At 45.9% G+C, this 17,632-nt stretch overlaps 1 protein-coding gene and 1 pseudogene across 5 annotated transcripts in view; one reads left to right on the top strand and one right to left on the bottom strand.

Moving 5' to 3' along the window:
• The first annotated feature begins 370 nt into the window (after positions 1-370).
• LOC128584473 (uncharacterized) lies at positions 371-3,615 on the top strand (annotated as a pseudogene).
• A 151-nt stretch (positions 3,616-3,766) lies between these two features.
• Positions 3,767-17,632, bottom strand: part of MORC2 (MORC family CW-type zinc finger 2) — a 41,819-nt gene continuing 27,953 nt past the window's right edge. For 4 of the 5 annotated variants that reach the window (XM_053586880.1, XM_053586876.1, XM_053586878.1 and 1 more), the window contains 16 exons: positions 16,427-16,509; positions 16,080-16,165; positions 14,398-14,538; positions 14,149-14,303; positions 13,915-14,043; positions 13,283-13,388; positions 12,822-12,954; positions 11,642-11,716; positions 11,174-11,554; positions 10,486-10,617; positions 9,639-9,693; positions 9,079-9,220; positions 8,737-8,961; positions 8,543-8,636; positions 5,128-5,316; positions 3,767-4,041 (listed from right to left, as the gene is read on the bottom strand). In XM_053586880.1, the coding sequence (XP_053442855.1) occupies positions 3,973-4,041; positions 5,128-5,316; positions 8,543-8,636; positions 8,737-8,961; positions 9,079-9,220; positions 9,639-9,693; positions 10,486-10,617; positions 11,174-11,554; positions 11,642-11,716; positions 12,822-12,954; positions 13,283-13,388; positions 13,915-14,043; positions 14,149-14,303; positions 14,398-14,538; positions 16,080-16,165; positions 16,427-16,509 (2,195 nt within the window). In that variant the 3' untranslated portion in view covers positions 3,767-3,972. The remainder of the gene's footprint in view (positions 4,042-5,127; positions 5,317-8,542; positions 8,637-8,736; positions 8,962-9,078; positions 9,221-9,638; positions 9,694-10,485; positions 10,618-11,173; positions 11,555-11,641; positions 11,717-12,821; positions 12,955-13,282; positions 13,389-13,914; positions 14,044-14,148; positions 14,304-14,397; positions 14,539-16,079; positions 16,166-16,426; positions 16,510-17,632) is intronic. The other variant, XM_053586877.1, reaches the window with a different exon arrangement.

Here is a 17,632-nt window from a genome sequence, read left to right as displayed (position 1 = left end):
AGAAGACAAGTTTTTATTTTTGGACCTCTGCTTCCATGGCCAAGCTGGCCGTTCACCTGCTCTGAGAACAGAGAACAATGTGGTTCTGTGAAAAGCAGCCTCAGACTTTCCATCTCCAACAAGGCCAGAACCCTCCTCTGGAATTCTGAGGCGGCTTTAGGCCCCTAGCAACCCTCGGTAGGTCCCTTAAAACCTGGCTTAGGTACAGAACCACCTTCCAATGAAGACATGTAGTCAATGGAAGACATGTAGCCCACTCAGGCCAAGCCTTGAGTTCTCTGTAAATGGCAAAGAAAAGTTTGAAGCTACATCAGGTTTAAGACTTATTGGTCCTCAGAGCTGCACACTCTTGGCCAACACTGCTTGAACCATGAATCTGAAAGCACATGGATTCGAGGACCTGGACCCAACAAGACAGAAACCTGTAAGACAAAAAGCACTGTCACTCAGTGCTTTAGGGTATATATTATAGAAAGAATCAGAAGGATTTCTCAGCCTTTTATGAACCCAAACCTTCTTTTACTGAACAAAAATGTCACGACCCTTGTCCTGACCTGGACAACATTTATCCTAAAGTAGGGTTAATTTTAAATACCTAGGACTTAGGGGCTGAGGGGTCCTGTAAGATGGATATTTTCCTCAGGGCTTTGCCACTTTTCATCTGACTTACAAACCTTTCCTAACCCAAGATTCAGAACTATCGCCTTGTACCGGGAAAAAAACGCCACTAGCCAAGATGCTCAATCTTGCTTAATTCAAACTAACTCAAAATCCTGTCACTTTTCACCTTTCAGATTAGTAAACAGTTAAAATACATGACTACATACTGGCAAGTGTGCGGAGAGGGATGCTGCTTGTAGGAGTTGAAATTGGAAGTCTTTTTTTTTTTTTTTTTTTGCAGTTTTTTGGCCAGGCCTGGGTTTGAACCCACCACCTCTGGCATATGGGGCCAGCGCCCTACACCTCTGAGCCATAGGCGCCGCCCAGAAATTGGAAGTCTTTTCTGGAAGGCAGTGTGGGAATTTATCTTAGAATTTTTTTTTTTTTTTTGTAGAGACAGAGTCTCACTGTACCGCCCTGGGGTAGAGTGCCGTGGCGTCACACGGCTCACAGCAACCTCCAGCTCTTGGGCTTATGCGATTCTCTCGCCTCAGCCTCCCGAGCAGCTGGGACTACAGGCGCCCACCACAACGCCCGGCTATTTTTTTGTTGCAGTTTGGCCGGAGCTGGGCTTGAACCCGCCACCCTCGGTATATGGGGCCGGCGCCCTACTCACTGAGCCACAGGCGCCACCCTATCTTAGAATTTTTAACGCACCCATTGTCTGACACAGCCATCTCCCTTTTTTTAATTTACCCTATACTGATCAAAGTTAATGAGTAAAGGACACATCATGGTATTTTTATAAACATTAGAAACAACCAAAATGTAAGTAGGAGACTGTTAAGATGAAATGCTCTGGTTAAGAATAAAGTAGACCTGTATGGGTATTCTGACACATGTTCCAAGCCACATTAAGGGGAAACAGGTAGAAATTTGCAGGCACTCAGGACAGATACACTGTCTCCAAGGAGAATTAAGGTATTGGGTGGGAGGGAACAAGTTCACAGTCCAGCCTTTTTACACTGTTTGAATGTTTACCTATGCCTGTGTCACTTACAAAAACAAAAACACATGCTCAAGAAAGTCCCCATCCCTCTCCTCCTTAAAAAACCAGGTGGCTGGCCTCACTTTCTTGCAGGGTTGTACCAAGGACCTTCCCAGCCAGACCCTCTTCCTCAAGTTGTCAAACAGTTCCAAGCTGATGAGCTGTCCTTGGTGCTTGACTTTCTCAGGAAGGGGAGGGGTGGGGATGGGGAGGCGCTGCATTTTACCTTCTCTTCCAGAATGGCAGTATCTCTGCCTGGGAAACAGCAAAGCTGTGGTTGGATTAACCTAGCAAAGTGGGAACATCCAGAAGTTGAAGCTAAAACATTTAAGAAATTGTGGTTTTGTGGGCGTTAAGAAGGGTAAAGAGAAAACAATGAAGATGGTACAGAAGGAAGATCTCAAAGACAGTTTAAAGCCACAATAGTAGAAAGAATAAACAGGAAGAAGGTGCTGGATTTTACTAAGAAAACAGACTTGAGTTCATGTCTCACCAGTAGAAGTTTATAGTATTGCATTTTGATTACATGTGTGTAAATTAAAAACTTGAGTATCACCCTCTGGTGAAAATGCATAACCAACTTGACTTTAAAACAGGTTTGGGTTGGGTGGCGCCTGTGCCTCAAGGAGTAGGGCGCCGGTCCCATATGCTGGAGGTGGCAGGTTCAAACCTGTCCCCGGCCAAAAAAAAAAAAAAAAACAGGTTTGGGGATAAAAATGGACCACATGCTTCCTCGGCTGAACATAGAGATATAGAGAACACTGGGTGGGAGGGGAATCACTAGCTCAAGAAACCCTAACTCTTAGAGAATCTTCCACAGGAAGAGGCCAGGGACTCTTTCAACACTATTCCCTCCAACACCCCTCCTTCCAGAGATAGAGTTTGGAGAATCCTAAAACCCACCAGTCACAGGCACATTGGGCCAACTATACAGGTGGGGACTTCTGAGTCCAGTGTGGCCTGTTCTCCCCCAACCCCCCCACCCCCGCTGTTCCTGGTTGTCCACAGACCTCACAGAGCAGCAGGGTGGTCACTGCTCACCTGGGTTAGCCAGATGCTGGCACCATCACCCAAGAGGTTTGAATTACAGATCAGCAATACATGGTTTTAGTTCATGTGCCTTCAGAGAACCCAGAGGCTCCAAATGGAAGAGGGTTGGGGAAAACTAAATCAGAATTCTTCCAATGGGCATTAAAGAAAAAACTCAGAAACCCATGCCTTTGTCTTTGACCCTGAGAAATTGTTTGAGGGACAGATTCTGGGGCTGTGATGGGACAGGGAGCAAAGGCATGATGTGCTTCCTGCAGAGCTGCCTCTGGAGTCCCTGCAGCCAGTGGGGGACCTGACTGTTCTCTTCCTCCTGTCTGCCCCAGAGCAGAGACTTTGGGCCAGTTGGGCCAGAGAGATGGAAGTAGAAAAATCAGCAGCAGGTTCTCCAGATCAACTGGCACCACCTGAAGCTACAGTACCACAGATGAAGGCCTCCTCCAGTTCAGCACCAGGAGCACTTTCACAAATAAGCTCCTTCCCTAAGGAATCCTATAGAGTTGCAACATTTTGGGTGCTCCCCAGGTGAGCTATGCCTCAACCTGGACTTGAGACAGGAAACCTCACCGTGCATAGTTAGCCAAGGATATCACTCCTTCAGAGAGAACTTGAGTAGTGGATGAGGAGGATGGACTGGGAGGATCTTTCTCCCCCAAGCCGTCCAAACAATGCCACATGCATTGTCCGATAACTTCAGACACTGATATCCCTTGCCTGAGATGGGAAGCTGCAAAAAGAGCCCCTCCAATGTGGAAGCTCCTCTGACACAAAGCCCTCAGTGGGTCCCCTTGAATCTGAGCCCTCAGGAGGACCACCACTCTGGGAGATTGTCTCTCTTCCCCTCCATCCCTCAGATCCCCATGTTGTCCATCATCTAGGAGAGAAACCATCCTTGCCCCTGAAGCCTCTCCAACTTCAAGATGGCACTGGACTCACCACTATCATAAGGAGCCAAGGGCTAATAAAGTGGCACCAGGGTGGCAAAATGGAAAGATTCTCTGTCCTTTGCCCAAGAGTCACCAAAAAAAAAAAAAAAAAAAAAAAAAGTTACAGTCTCACAGGCACAGCATCTTCTTTTAAAAAATAAATATTTATAAACTTAGGGAGGAAGATTCAAAGAATCAGAAAATCTTTCCCTCCAAAAGCACAAATGTCCCAATGTCCCATATGAATCAAACCAAGATAAGTCCACCAACCCACGAATAAATCCCCAACCCCAAAGCTGCTGAGTTGAAAGGCAGGTGGGCAACGAGGGAGCTGACCTCCAGCTCCTGTGCTCAGTCCCCCTTGGTGATGAGGTCCTCAATGTAGGCATCCAGCTCATCATCTGTGTTGATGTCTATGTCCTGAAATAAAGAGGCAGGGATTAGCCAGAAGGGGGGTTGAGGGGGACTCCCCTCTCCACCCTTTTCCTACCTCTAGGGGCTGAGCTCAAGAGTCCCCTCTGCCTCCTCCTCCACCCTGTCAGACCTCTGTCCCATCTTGATCATTCTCCCCTCTTAATCATTCTACTGCGCACAGAGGATAACCCAGATTTCTTACCCCTACCCTACCTCCACCCCAAGTTAGAATGGTTTTCCTTAGAAGTGTGTTTCCTCAAAGATCACAAATGTGTCTGCTTCTCCACTTCTCGTTGTCACCACCCAACATCCAGTCCACCAAGGCAACTGTGGGAGCCTCCTCACAGGAGGCCTGGTTCTAACCTCCTCCCCTCCTAACATTTCCCTGCTGTCAGGACCAAATCCCACCTCGTACAGAGCCTGTCTCAGCTTATACACCCATAAATCTCCAGTCAGATCTCATGTCATCTTCTTCCCTCGTGGGAACACTCGTGATTCCCTCTTTACATGATCGGCTTCCAGTCCCAGCTCAAATACTTAGCTTCAAGAGACTACTCCTGAACACTAGTTATGTGGCCTCCCCCCATTTACTGTAACTCATTTACTTCACAGCATTTCCCACCATCAGTCTCCTTCACCACACAGTCACACTGTGCCAGCAAGAACCTCCTCTGGCCTGTCTTGTTCACTCAGTCCACACGTCAGACAGAGAGCAGGCTCCTGTGCTTGCTGCCTGGATAAAGAACTGACACCCTAAGTCGCACTACTCTCTACTTTCAGGTTACCCAATCCCATCTGGATATCATCTGAAGAGCAAGAACTTCCTTGTTTGTACGGTTTGGAGGATTCTCAAACCAACCTGTACATCAGAATGTCTAAACAGGGGGTAAAGTTTAGTTGTGTGGGTCTGGCTGGTCTGAGGTCAGCAGCCACACCACTACAAGCCCTCCTGGTCAGGGTGCTGTGCAGCCAGGATTGAAACCACCTATTCCCATGAATGGATGGATTCACGTGGGAAGGGAAGAGGAGGTGCTCAGACCCTCTCCGACAGACCGGGTGGTCGAGCCGTGGTGAGAGGACTCCCTAGCTCACCTCCTGCACCTTTTGCAGGAGTGCCACGATGTTGGTCCTCAGTCTCTGTAGCTTCTCCTCTGTCTCACGCAGCTTCCTCTCGGAGGTGCGCAGGCTTTCCTCAGAAGCCTTGGCCCGTGAGTCGGCACGGCTTTGGTAGGAATGGCAGAGATTCTGCAGCCCCACTTCATACTGCTTGAAGTACTCTTTCTGTCAAGAGGGAAGCCAGAGGGCAACTGCATAAGTTCACATGAGTCTCCGAGGACCTTCTAGATAGGCATGCTGTCCCCAGTCAGCTCCACACAAGGATGCTTGGTTTGAAGAAACAACCCAGATACGAGGGGCGAGCTGTCTCAAGAGATCTTATACCTATCTCATGGGGCTACCACAGGGAAGACAAAGAGATCACACAGGTAAAGTGTTCAGCAAGGTGCTCTGGCAGACAAGCCGTTGAGTACACCAGAGGGGTGATTCATAATATTCTAGGTAACAAAAAAGGATGAGTCTCGCTTTTGCTCAGGCTGGTATCAAACTCCTGAGCTCAAGCAGTCCTCCCACCTTGGGCCTCCATAGTGCTATGATTACAGACCTGAGCCATCACACCTGGCCTCAAATTTTTTAAATGTAACAGATACTCATTTCAAATGCAATGTAAGTCACAGTGTAAAAAACTATCTCTTTAGGTTAAATTTATTTTGAGTTCAAATTTGTAACAAGATTTACAAATCACCAATGAGAATGATGCAGCCACTATGATGAATACAAAGCCCCAAGCAGCACTGGCTGCCCACTGCAGGTTGTCACCTTACAATCTAGAACATTATCCTAGTCAACCAAGATATCAAGAGAAACTTCTAGTTCTGCATAAAAAATAGCTTTGCCTTAGCAGCACAAAATAAAATGTTTGAGCAGGCTCCAAAGTATTAAAATTCATTAAACAACACGTTCTGAAGGTAACCGTGGTTTCTGATTTTTTTTTTAATTTTTATTTTGAGGTAATTATAGATTTACTTGCAGTTAACATTAGTTTTTTAAAATATGTCAATCTAATATTTACAGGGCCCCTAAGGTTTTCCAGAAATTGGAATCTGCTATGATGGGATAAAGAATGATCATTTACAGACTGACAAGAAAACAATGAACATTAAGACTTTTTCATGTCCTTGATGCTAAAAAAAATAGTGATTTTAGACATTACAATTAGGAGAATAAATTCGATATCTTGTAAAAAATGAGCTAATATATTATTTTTAGACTCAGACACTCATGCTGTTTTAGGCCAAGCAATCCAGCCCACTCAGAGATCCTGCTGTACCCAGGCTTTGCTCTGAGATTGGCAACAACTTTAAGCCAAAAGCAGCAAATCTGGCTGGCAAGGAGATGCCAGGAAGACCTAGCCGTCCTATCAGCTGTTTGTTCTTCCTGGGATTCTCAAAGCATGCCAACAGCCTAAACAAGGGCAAAAGTTTCATTGGAATTGTGGAGCTTTCTGTGAAAAAAGCCATGGGGAGGTCTAGCATCCACCTTCCACCATCCCCTATTATCTCATAGAGAGCACTGTGAGAAGAGGAAGATCCTTTTCCTAAGAAGAAACTAGGTTCAAATCTAAGCTCTGTCCCTGACCAACAGATTCTCTACCTCTCTGAATCTTAGTTTCTTCAGCTCCTAGCCTCATTTCAGTATTTAAAAAGTAGAGATGAGGGGTGGTGCCTGTGGCTCAAAGGAGTAGGGCGCCGGCCCCATATACTGGAGGTAGTGGGTTCAAACCCAGCCCTAGCCAAAAACTGCAAAAAAAACAAAGAGAGATAAGAAAAAAAAACCCATGTTTTTTTCTCTGGCAAACTTTATCCAGTACATGGGTGCCACTTGAGGACCTAACATCTTGAACAAACTAATCCTGCAATCTCTGCTTTTGTCCTCTTCTCTAGAAACTCTTCCCTAGAAAACTTAGCTCTTCCTAGCATATAAAAAAAATCCCACTTGACGTGGACAATTCCCAGATCCCCATCCCCAGCCTAGGCTTCCTCCTTCCCATTGCTAGGCCCCAGTCTCCACCTGCCCAGAGCACATTACCAGAAACCAAGTGCTGCCACTTGCAGAGCCACACAGAGCTCTAGCTCTCCTCATCACCCGCCTTGCACTCACTCAGTTTGCTCAGTGATAATAGTAGCTTTGCCATCAACCACCAATTCCCACAGGAAAGCATGTGGTTTCTGCCTCCTCCTCATCACTTGCCCACAGTCAATAACCAGTCCGTCTGTCAATAACCTGACACAGCCCTTTTACCCTCCAAGTCACTCCCACCACTCTGGCTCCTGGTCCTGTCCCCTCACCCTTGACCTCCTTATAATAGGACCAGCCTCCTTGCTCCTACATCTCCCATCCACCCATCCTACCCAAACATGCTGCCACTAAAATTACCTTCTTAGGGCTCTGAGCCAAAGCCACCTGGCTGCCTATTTTTGGAAATAAAGCTTTACTGCAACATAGTCAAGTCCATTTCGTTATGTATCGTCTGTAGCTACTTTCATGCTATAATGGCAGAGTTGGTGGTTGCCAGAGACTGTACAGCCCACAAAAGTGATATCATCTCCCAATGACTTCACAGTATCTTCGGCTCAAAACTTTCTTAGGCCCTCCCTTTCCTATAGAGTTTAAACCAATATAAATATCAGACCAGGTATTCAAGACACATTAGATCCCTAAATATTCACCACATGCCTGCAGCGCCAACCCCTGCCCTATCACCCCCAGAACCTTTACTCACTAAAGTACCTGCCTCAACTTGACCAAAACACATTATCTTCAGAATGACTTGCTCTCTCCACTTGCCCCAAGCTGCCAAGGCCCTCCTATCCCCTTTCACAGCACTTACTGCTCCTGGCCTCATGGCCAACTAGCTACCTGGTCTACTAGCTACTCAGGTTCAACTGAATCTTAAGTCACTTGGAGATAGAACTCTCTTCTGCTGCTTACCATGAGAAGTGCCACATTAACACTTGCTGGGTTAAACAAGTCCCAATGCGTATCTCCACACATCAAGAACTTCTCTATAGTTCCCTCCCAGAGTCAAGTTTTAGGCACTTTGAGCTTAAGCGCTTGACCACTGCCTGGGGAAAATGTTTACTCCCTCTGCTGAGAGAGAGAAAAAGAGATGTACTTGTCAAAAAACGTAGAACCAGGACTCCTGAGGAAGGACTCATCTCCTAGCACCTATGATAGGGGTGGGTTGGCTTTCTACATATCAGACTCATATCCAGCTAAGCCACTTTTTCTCTACAACATAAAGTCTCCTCTTCTTTTCTGCTGAAAAAAAAAGGCTGGCTGAGGTGGGATACGAGGCTTAAAGCTGGCAATCACAATAAGCACAACAAAATCACAAGCATGGCGGTGCAAGAGATGAATGGTATGAAATCAAAAGTCAGGCAAGACTCACCAGAGGAAAAGATATCAGCTCATCCGAATTCATAACGCTCAGCTCCTTCTTCGAGATGGGGAAACTTGGAGGCAGGAAGTACCGTAAACAATTCCTAAGCAAGAAAGAAGGTAGAGACAGGAAATCAGGAAAACATAGGGTGGGTTGGAAAGCTGCTGCTGGCCCTGGAGCAGTAAGACAGAAAACACACAAACCGGAGGATCTGGACAAGCAGGTCAATGGTCTCATGGCTGGTGTTTGGGGCAGTGGTGTCGGGCTCAATGCCAATGCACTCAGAAGTGCAGGGCTCCACCATAGCTACAGTCTGCTGGGCCATCCTGGTCTCCTCCTCCTCCCCACCTTCCTGTTGTGTGTCAGGGCTTTGATACTCTGGAGAAGGGGGCTTCATCAGTCGCACATCTTCACTGCCTTTCTCCACCCTACAGAAGACACACAAGGATTGTGTCACATCTACAAGTATTCCAGGCTCCCAGGACGGGCAGGGGGACTGAGAAATCCTCCTGAGAACTATTGCTCTTCCTCAATGGGGACATTACCAGCGGTCTCTCGGTGTCGTGTCGGTGGGCACGTAGTCAAATTTCACCTTCCATCGCACCACATTCTTGCTCACCTCCACAGCGGTAACACGGCCTGTGTACCACTCCCTGTTCACACGCACCTCCACGTGCAGCCCTTTATCTGAGAATTTGGACAGAGGTTGTGAGTGAGAAAACCAGAGACCTTTACTCAGCCAGGGCTGCCTTGAGAAAGGTAGTCCCATCCCCAAGGGTTTAAAAGGTGAGAACTATCTAGGTGCTTGTCCCCACTATATCAGGGACATGGGGCACAGCCCCATGTCACTAAGGGTGCCAAAGAGCAGGAGAAGTGCCTGCCAGTGTGAACACCAAGGAATTAGTGTTCCAAATAACCACAGGGGGAAGCTATCTTCAGAATTCTATTTGGGATTAGGTTTAGCAGACTCCTCAAACCTTGGAGATTAAACTATGGCTGGTGAGGATCTCCACTTCCCCTCCAGAAGTGTTTCCATAGTGTAATGGTTTTCACGTTTGCCTTGCTCTTCCACCAGAGGGCTGTTGGGTACCTTCCCCAGACTCACCCTTCTGAGCCATCTTGAGCTCAGCTGAATCCTCTTCCCCAGCACTGTCTGAGAGCTGTAAGGAGAAGAGTCCATCAGAAGTATCCCAAGGCACCATGAGAAGCAGATTTCTATGCCACTGGCCACCCAAGGTTATCAGCTGTAATCTTCACATATTCCTATGCTGCAGTTTAAATCACCACGCTGCACTAAGAGCCACACTCTAAAGTCACCATCCAAGGCCAGCCACGGTGGCTTATGCCTATAATCCTACCACGCTGGGAAGCCCAGGTGGGAGGACTGCTTGAGCTCAGGAGTTCAAAACTAGCTGGAGCAAGAGTGAGACCCCGTCTCTATTAAAAATAGACAAATTAGCCAGGCACTGTGGTGGACGCATGTTTGGGAGGCTGAGGCAGAAGGATTGCTTGAGCTCTGGAATTAGAGGTTGCTGTGAGCAATGAGCTACGATGTTGCCACTGCACTATAACTGGGGCGGCAGAGTAAGAAGACTGTCTCAAAAACTAAATTAATTAAAAAAAAAAAAAAATCACTGACCAAGGTACAGTAAACCTTTATACGTATAAACAAGATAGCAGCCAAAGGACAGACACAGGGAAGCAAAATGTTTCCAACCCATCCCCCCAGGTGCATCACTGTGACTTCAGGCCTGTGATTAGATCCAGAAGCTAGTCTCAACTCAAGATCCTACTGGGCACCATGTTTCTAGTCATCTATATGAATGAGAATCCTTGAGAATCTTTGAGACTTCTGGAAGGCTCATGTCACGATCACAAATAGAATTGTTGAGGACTACTGGTGCATGGCAAAGGCCTCGGGAGACTCTAGGAACCTCACCTCAACCGCCTACCTCATTCAAGTCTTTTTTTTCCTCCTTCACAGCAAATTTGCTCCGCTTACACTTCTCCTTCCTCCTCTCAGTCTCTTCCTCTGCTTCTTCCTCATCGGAGACCCCAAGACTTCGCTTTCGACCAGGGGTAGCCTACAGCAAGAGGAGAGTGGGAATGAGAGGGGCTCTGTTCAGCACTCAAGGAGCAGGAAGATTTCATCTGGCCTAAAGCAGCTATTTAGAGAGGGACTTGTACTATCCTCAGTCCTCACCAGACATAACTAGGTAGGTACACAAGCAACCTCCTGACCCCTGTACCATGAGGACCTTTGCTCAAAACTGTCATGGAGGAAGCCTCACCCCATGTTAGCCTGCCCTGAGACACACTAACCACTGCTATAGTCCATCTAGGCTGTCTTGTTACCAGGTTACTGACCTATGCCCACACTGTGAAAAGCTAGTGGAGATGACTCAAGTCTGTGTAGACCAAAACTCAGAAGGAGCAGTGAAGAGCTCCCTGGATAAGGAACCAACTTGCTCTGTGCCCCTGACCAAGTCCCTTCAGCTATCTAGGTTTCCACTCCTCAGGGCAGCAGAAAAGCTTTACATCTGGTCATCGTCCCAAGCTCCCCAGTACAGTACTGGCACTGAATGATTCCATTCCTATGCCACTAATGGGCTGGGAGCCTGAGAAGGAAAAGCATCTCACTGGGGGGAGTTTAGTGGGTGGTTCTGGCTTCTTGAGCACTGGAGTCTTGATGACTTTAGAGGCAGGAACTTCTCGGCTGCTCTTAGAATTAGGCAATGGAGATGGTGACAGTGGCTGTATCGGAGGGGTAGGCCGGGGAGCAGTCTTGACTGGTATGTTCACAGGCTTTCGGGGTGCCTCAGGTGGCTGGAACAGTCTTGATGTACCAGCCTCTTCCCGGGCTGCCAAGGCAGGGGGCTTTAGGGTGCTGCTGATAACATGAGCCTTTCGAGGCTGGCTGGCTGGTCTGGGAGCTTGCATGGAAGGGGGTCTGCTCGGGGCATTCCTAATCACAGCTGGTAAAGGGGGCGACCGAGGACGCTGAGGTCTACGTGCAGGTTCCTAAAAAAGGCCCACAGAGAGTGAGAACACGAATCTCAGCATGAGATGTCTTGGAGAAAAGCCCCTCCCATTCCCCCTGGGCTTCACCTCAGTGGAAGGTCTGGTGGTCACGTCCAAGGGCAATTTCTTCAGGTCAGCTTGGGAGCGTATAGGTGTGGTTTTCTAGAGGGCAAAAATGATGATAAAGTTGTTTGCATATCTTGGTACAGTCAAACAAACTTTTTGGATCCCCATTTCAGCCTCTGGGACAGTGGGCAAATAAAATGGGCCACAGTCCTACTCTTAGAAGTCTCCCATTCTCAATGGGGAGACAACGATGCATAAACACTATCCTATCCAAAAATTACAGGCTACTGTGTTATTAATCTGGCAACTAAGAGGCTGAGAAAAAGTATCATTGGAAAAAAAAAACAAAAAAGGCCTGATGGATGAGAGGAACTTGGATGAGGGAGGGCCAGGCAGGCACACATAAGACATCACAGGTCAGTGAGACCACATCAGCACAGACAGAGAAGCCAGAAAGGGAAATAGTTTTGTATTAAATATATAATAAAGGGTTGATAACATAGGCAAATCTAGAAAAAGTAGACAAATTGATTAAAGAAAAAAATAAAAACATAAGTGGATAACCAATTCTAAAAAAAACATAAAGTGGATATATGAAAAATTGTCCTGTCTTAAAAGTGTGAAAGAAATTAAAATTAAAAGATGCGTATCTTTGCCAATCAAATTTGTAAAAACACTGAAAAATAATATTCTCATATACTGCTGGTAAAGAACAGAAAATAATACATCTTCTGGAGGATGGTTTGAGAATAGTTGTAAAAAGGTCACAGAATGATGCAAACCCTTTTTACTCTTTCAATTTCACGTCTAGACAATTATGAAGAAAATTACATACTGAAAGAAAAGTGAGTATCAAAAATACACGTATGACATGATCTCCACGTTTCTATTAAAAATGTATGTGTATTACGTGTAGGTATTTATGACAAGTTGGAAGGATGTGTTACCTCTCAGATTTTTATTTTCAACAGTTTTTATACGTTCTGTATGAACTGAACCACTTCCAAATACATAAAGAAAACTTTTTTTGAAAGAATAAGCTACTGTAGTTGAAAACCAGAGTGCCTAGACCTAAAGGATGGGATTGGAGCAAGCACTAGTGGGTGAATGAAGGGTGAAACTGAGCTTGACAGAACAGGGAAATCACTGAAGTTTTGGCCCTAACACAGGCTGGCTTTGCCACTGCCCATAACCCATGTACCTGAAGGGCCTCCAGCTTCTCCTGCTGCTGGCGAATTTTCTCGGTCAGCTGTTTCTGCTTCTCTTCTTGTGTTTTTGAGTCTTTTTTGAATGTTCCCAGGGGAACCTTCTGCTTCTGTTCAGAAGCCTCACACCTGTAGAGAGAAGCTGCTAGGGAGCCTGTGGCAAAACAGGGCTCCATGTAGAGCAGGGACTTTCCTCCTCAGCGAACTCATCTGTCTGTCCCACATGCAACCACCTCAGATATTCCAGTGCACGGAATTAATATGAAACACAGACACCTATTATATAAACATCTCTACTTATTTATTGAGCACTTACTATGTACAGCAAGACAGGAGAGGTTAAGGACATGCCATTGACCTCAAGAAGCATAGTAAGTCATGTACACCAAGAGTAGAGAAAACAGTGAGGGCAGGAGATAGATGTACATGCAACCCCCTTGTTAGATAACATGCTCACCGGTCCTGCTCAGGATCAGGATTCATGGAGCAAACCCAAGTGTCAGGGTAATCTTTTTCCACAGAACTCAGCTGGAAGGGGAGAGTTCTCCACTTCAGACACAGATCTACAGAAAACACAATGTCAGCCACTTCCACCAATGATATCTATGATCCAGGCTCTTCACAGCCAGGCCCATGGCAAAGATTCCCTGGATTTTGAATACAAAGATCTTCACTCTGGTGCCTCTCCTTACGAAAACAGTAATTCTTCTCATGGATGCTGATTCTAATAAGGATGGAAACATAGCATCATGGCTCTACACCCCCAGCCCCTCTCCCTCTCTAGCAGAATCCTGGCTCAGTTAACTGCTCATACTAGAAACATGGTATCAAACCAATTGAACCTGGTGACCCTGGTGGCAGCATGAGAGACCTAAGAGGTTAGATGACCTTCTGCCTCATTCAGGAGGAACAGATCACACTGGGAACTACCCCAAGATTGAGCTCACAGAGCTATCACCAAATAGACTCGGCTTCCTAATGGGACCACAAGTCCATGAGTCAGGGGGCTCTAGTATAGAGTTGTAAAGATAAGAAGGTCATGGAGTGACAGAAAGGAGTGAGGAGGAGGGTTCCAACTACCCAACTCACCACACTGGATGGTGGTCGGGATTTCCATAGCTCTCCGGCGTTTGTAACGCAGCTCACTGGATGGGGGCTGGTTCCAATTGGCAGAGAGGTAGCCAAATTCATCCCAGAACTTGATGATACCCCGCTGGGCTGGAAGACAAGCACGCACACATCACATTACAAGCCAGTCTCTTTCTCTTCTCCTAAATTCAGATGAAGAGAAAGAGCAGAGGCCCAGCAGCCTGGCCCCATTACCAATAGCAATATCCTTCCAGTACTGCGCCAGGTGCTCCCCCATAGCTCGCAGTAGGTGTCGGTACTCCTTGGCATCAGCAAAGTCCTGCTTGTTGTGTGTAGGCTCCAGAACCAGATAGGGCACATCAACAACCCCAACAACACCACCACAGGCCCTGCAGGGAAAAAGAGAACATAGCTCTATTCTCCCACTGGCCACCCTCCTGCTATCCACCTTGGGCTAGAAAGCTCTCCTTGGGCGGTACTCACATGCCGCCTTCCAGCTGTGGACCCACTTTCTCATACATCTTGATCAGACGGCTACAGTTGTAGATGAACATGCCATCAAGGTCCCGGTGTTCAATGTTGACCCCAAAAATGAAATTCAGTTCCTTGGGTTCTTTAAGTGCTCTAAGACCAAAAAGAAAAAAAAAAATCAAGCAGATCTACCTATTAGCATACAAACACCAGGGGCTATGAGTTATGTTAACCTTAAGCTCTTAAGCTTAAACTTGAGACATGTTGAACAAAGATTTGCATCTGTATTCAATGTGTAACCTCTATTAGACTTGACAGGGATACTTGCAGTACCCTGACTCTATGCATCCCTAAATAAAAACACATGACTTTAGCTTTTCAGGAACAAAACAGAGAGAGGCTGAATTTTTAATGAGTTACTGTGAAGCTGCTGCAAACATAAACAGTGGAATAAATGCAAGGTTACCTTCATACCACTCCCAAAACTCCACTAAGGGGACAGTAAATTACTATTTTTTTAAAAAGCCAAAATTCACAAGAACAATAAGATGTGAGAGAAGACACCATGATGTGAGTAATGTCAACAAAATCTTGAAAGCTGAAAAGCAGATGGATGAGCAGGAGACTGACTTAGACAGGAAAAACCCAAAACACATGCCTGCGGCAAGGACAAGAGGCATAACAGTAATTCAAGCCCCAAAGTCTTGAGAGGCTCCAGACATGTAGGTGGGATAAGATAATTTAGTAACCTAAGACACATGCACATTCTATGATTAAAAAAAAAATGTATACAAAACTCTATCTACAGCATTATTCTACATCCATAACCAGTGAGGGGAAAATGAATATTAAAACATACATATGTTTTCCATATATATGGAATAAAAAATTAATAGTTATCAAGTGATAGACGTATAATGGAATTTTGTATTTTTATTTCTTAAATGTTTTGTATTTTTCAAATTCTATATGATCATTTTATATATCCTTTAAATGAAAGAAAAGGATGGCTTGGCGCCCGTAGCACAGCAGTTACGGCACCAGCCAAATACACTGAGGGTGGCGGATTCAAACCCAGCCTGGGCCAGCTAAAAAACTACAAAAAAAAAAAAAAAAAAAAATAGCCGGGTGTTGTGGCAGGTGCCTATAGGCCAGCTGCTTGGGAGGCTGAGGTAAGAGAATTGCTTAAGCCCAAGTGTTTGAGGGCGCTGTGAGTTGTGACACCACAGCACTCTATCAAGGGTGACATGAGACTCTGTCTCAAAAAAAAGAAAGAAAGAAAAGAAAAGGATGAAAAGAAATAAAAAGGGGAGAAAAAAGTGAGATAGTGCCAGTGAGGATGACCTGGTGTCCAATTCAAGTGCACACTCTGCTCTGCCTTTTCCTAACTTGGGAAGGAGCTGAGAGTTTAGGGTTAAGACTTCTTTTCTGCAAAAGGCATTTGACAAGCATTTGGGGTCACATTAATGGCTTTTTCAAAGCAGTTTTGGTGACAGGATAGCAAACTACCAAGAATCAATACAGAAGTCACACAATTTTATTATTATTATTTTTTTTTTATTGTTGCAGTTTGGCCAGGGTTGGGTTTGAACTTACCACCCTCGGCATATGGGGCCAACACCCCACTCACTGAGCCACAGGCACCACCCAAGTCACACAATTTTATAAGGCCAAAGGACAAGCCGGATGCTCACCGCTGCTTGGCCTCCTTGATCCTCTTCTTGACATCAGCTTCTCTGCGCAGGGTGATAGCTGTGTTCTGTACCTGTCGCAGCATCACCTGGACACATACGTCAACATGTGGTGAGAGGAGGATGAGTTCTAGGCCACAGCAGGTAATATTACAACATTACATAAAAAACTTCTCACTTTAACTCAAATGGATGCAAAACCACACCTGGCAATTTACTTCTATAAAAACTGACCTTCACTGGTGATAAATAGAAAAGTTTTGTTTCATTTATCCAAGTTTTCATGACATGGGCTCCTAATGCTAGAAATGCTAGAGTATAGCTACCTTGTGCCCTGTCCAGGGCCTTACCCTAGAGTCCCGAGTGAGGTCTCCACCTAGGCGCAGTTCTAATGTCCGAGCTTTGCCCTCCGCCTCCCGCGCCTTCTCTTCAGCTGAAACCCAGAAGAAACCATGATGAGGAATGCAAAGGTTCAGAACTTCTGTCATCCCTCCTAGATCCACAGTGCAGTCCCTCCTGGACGAGAAGTACGTGCCAGGGGCTCAGTGCCTGTAGCTCAGAGGCTAGGGCACCAGCCACCATACACCAGAGCTGGCAGGTTCGAATCTAGCCTGGCCCACCAAACAACAATGACAACTACAACCAAAAATAGCCAGGCTTTGTGGCGGGTACCTCTAGTCCCAGCTACTTGGAAGGCTGAGGCAAGAGAATCACTTAAGCCCAAGAGTTTGAGCTGTGATGCCATGGCACTCTACCCAGGGCGACAGCTTAAGAGACTGTCTCAAAAAAAAAAAAGAAAGAAAGAAACATGTGTCAGGGGTGAGAAACCTGTGGCCCTCCAGATCCCCAAGGGGCTATCAAAAACTAGGTAGGCTAGGGGAGCTATGGCTAACAAGCAATGCAGGACAGCCTCTGAACCTGGACTGCAGAGTCCGTTCAAGAAGGAAAATCTGGCATCCAAACCTATCACAGAGGTGCCAAGGAAAACCTGACTTGCTTTTCAAACTCTGCAAATGAATCACAACAGGTCGAAAAATGCCCAAAGTGTATATGGCACACTCCTCAGTTCAGGACACAACTGCAACAAGGACTTTAACCTAACAAATGCAAATATTGTAATCTCATTGTTTGTACCCTGATATTAATCTGAAACAAAAAAAAGTAAATACTTAAAAAAAAGTAAATGATAACTGCTTAATGGGTAGAATGCTTGTTAGTTTTTTTAATGCTTATAAACAAACATGCTATAAATACTTCCATGGGAAAAAAAAACACCCAAGGCAATCAGATTTAAATCCTCAGTATTTAGGCCAGAGGACAGTGTGGGATTCTTCACTCTGGGCAAGCCACAGAGTTGACACTTTTAGATAAGGCCCTATAAATGGCTGAAAAGATAGAGTTTAGAAAGAAAAAGTACTGAGGGGGGTTGGTATGTGCAGGAAGGGGTTGAAAAGGAACCAGACCATGGTTCAGGAGAATAGCCTCATCTCCAGATGGTGAACAAAGCCTTTTCCTGGATCACTGCTTTGGCCACAAGCAGTGTTCCCCAGATGACC

The sequence above is a fragment of the Nycticebus coucang genome, chromosome 4, assembly GCF_027406575.1.
Source record: "Nycticebus coucang isolate mNycCou1 chromosome 4, mNycCou1.pri, whole genome shotgun sequence".
Taxonomy (NCBI): domain Eukaryota; kingdom Metazoa; phylum Chordata; class Mammalia; order Primates; family Lorisidae; genus Nycticebus; species Nycticebus coucang.
The sequence above is the reverse complement of the archived record's forward strand: the minus strand, read 5'-3'. Positions and strand labels throughout refer to the sequence as shown.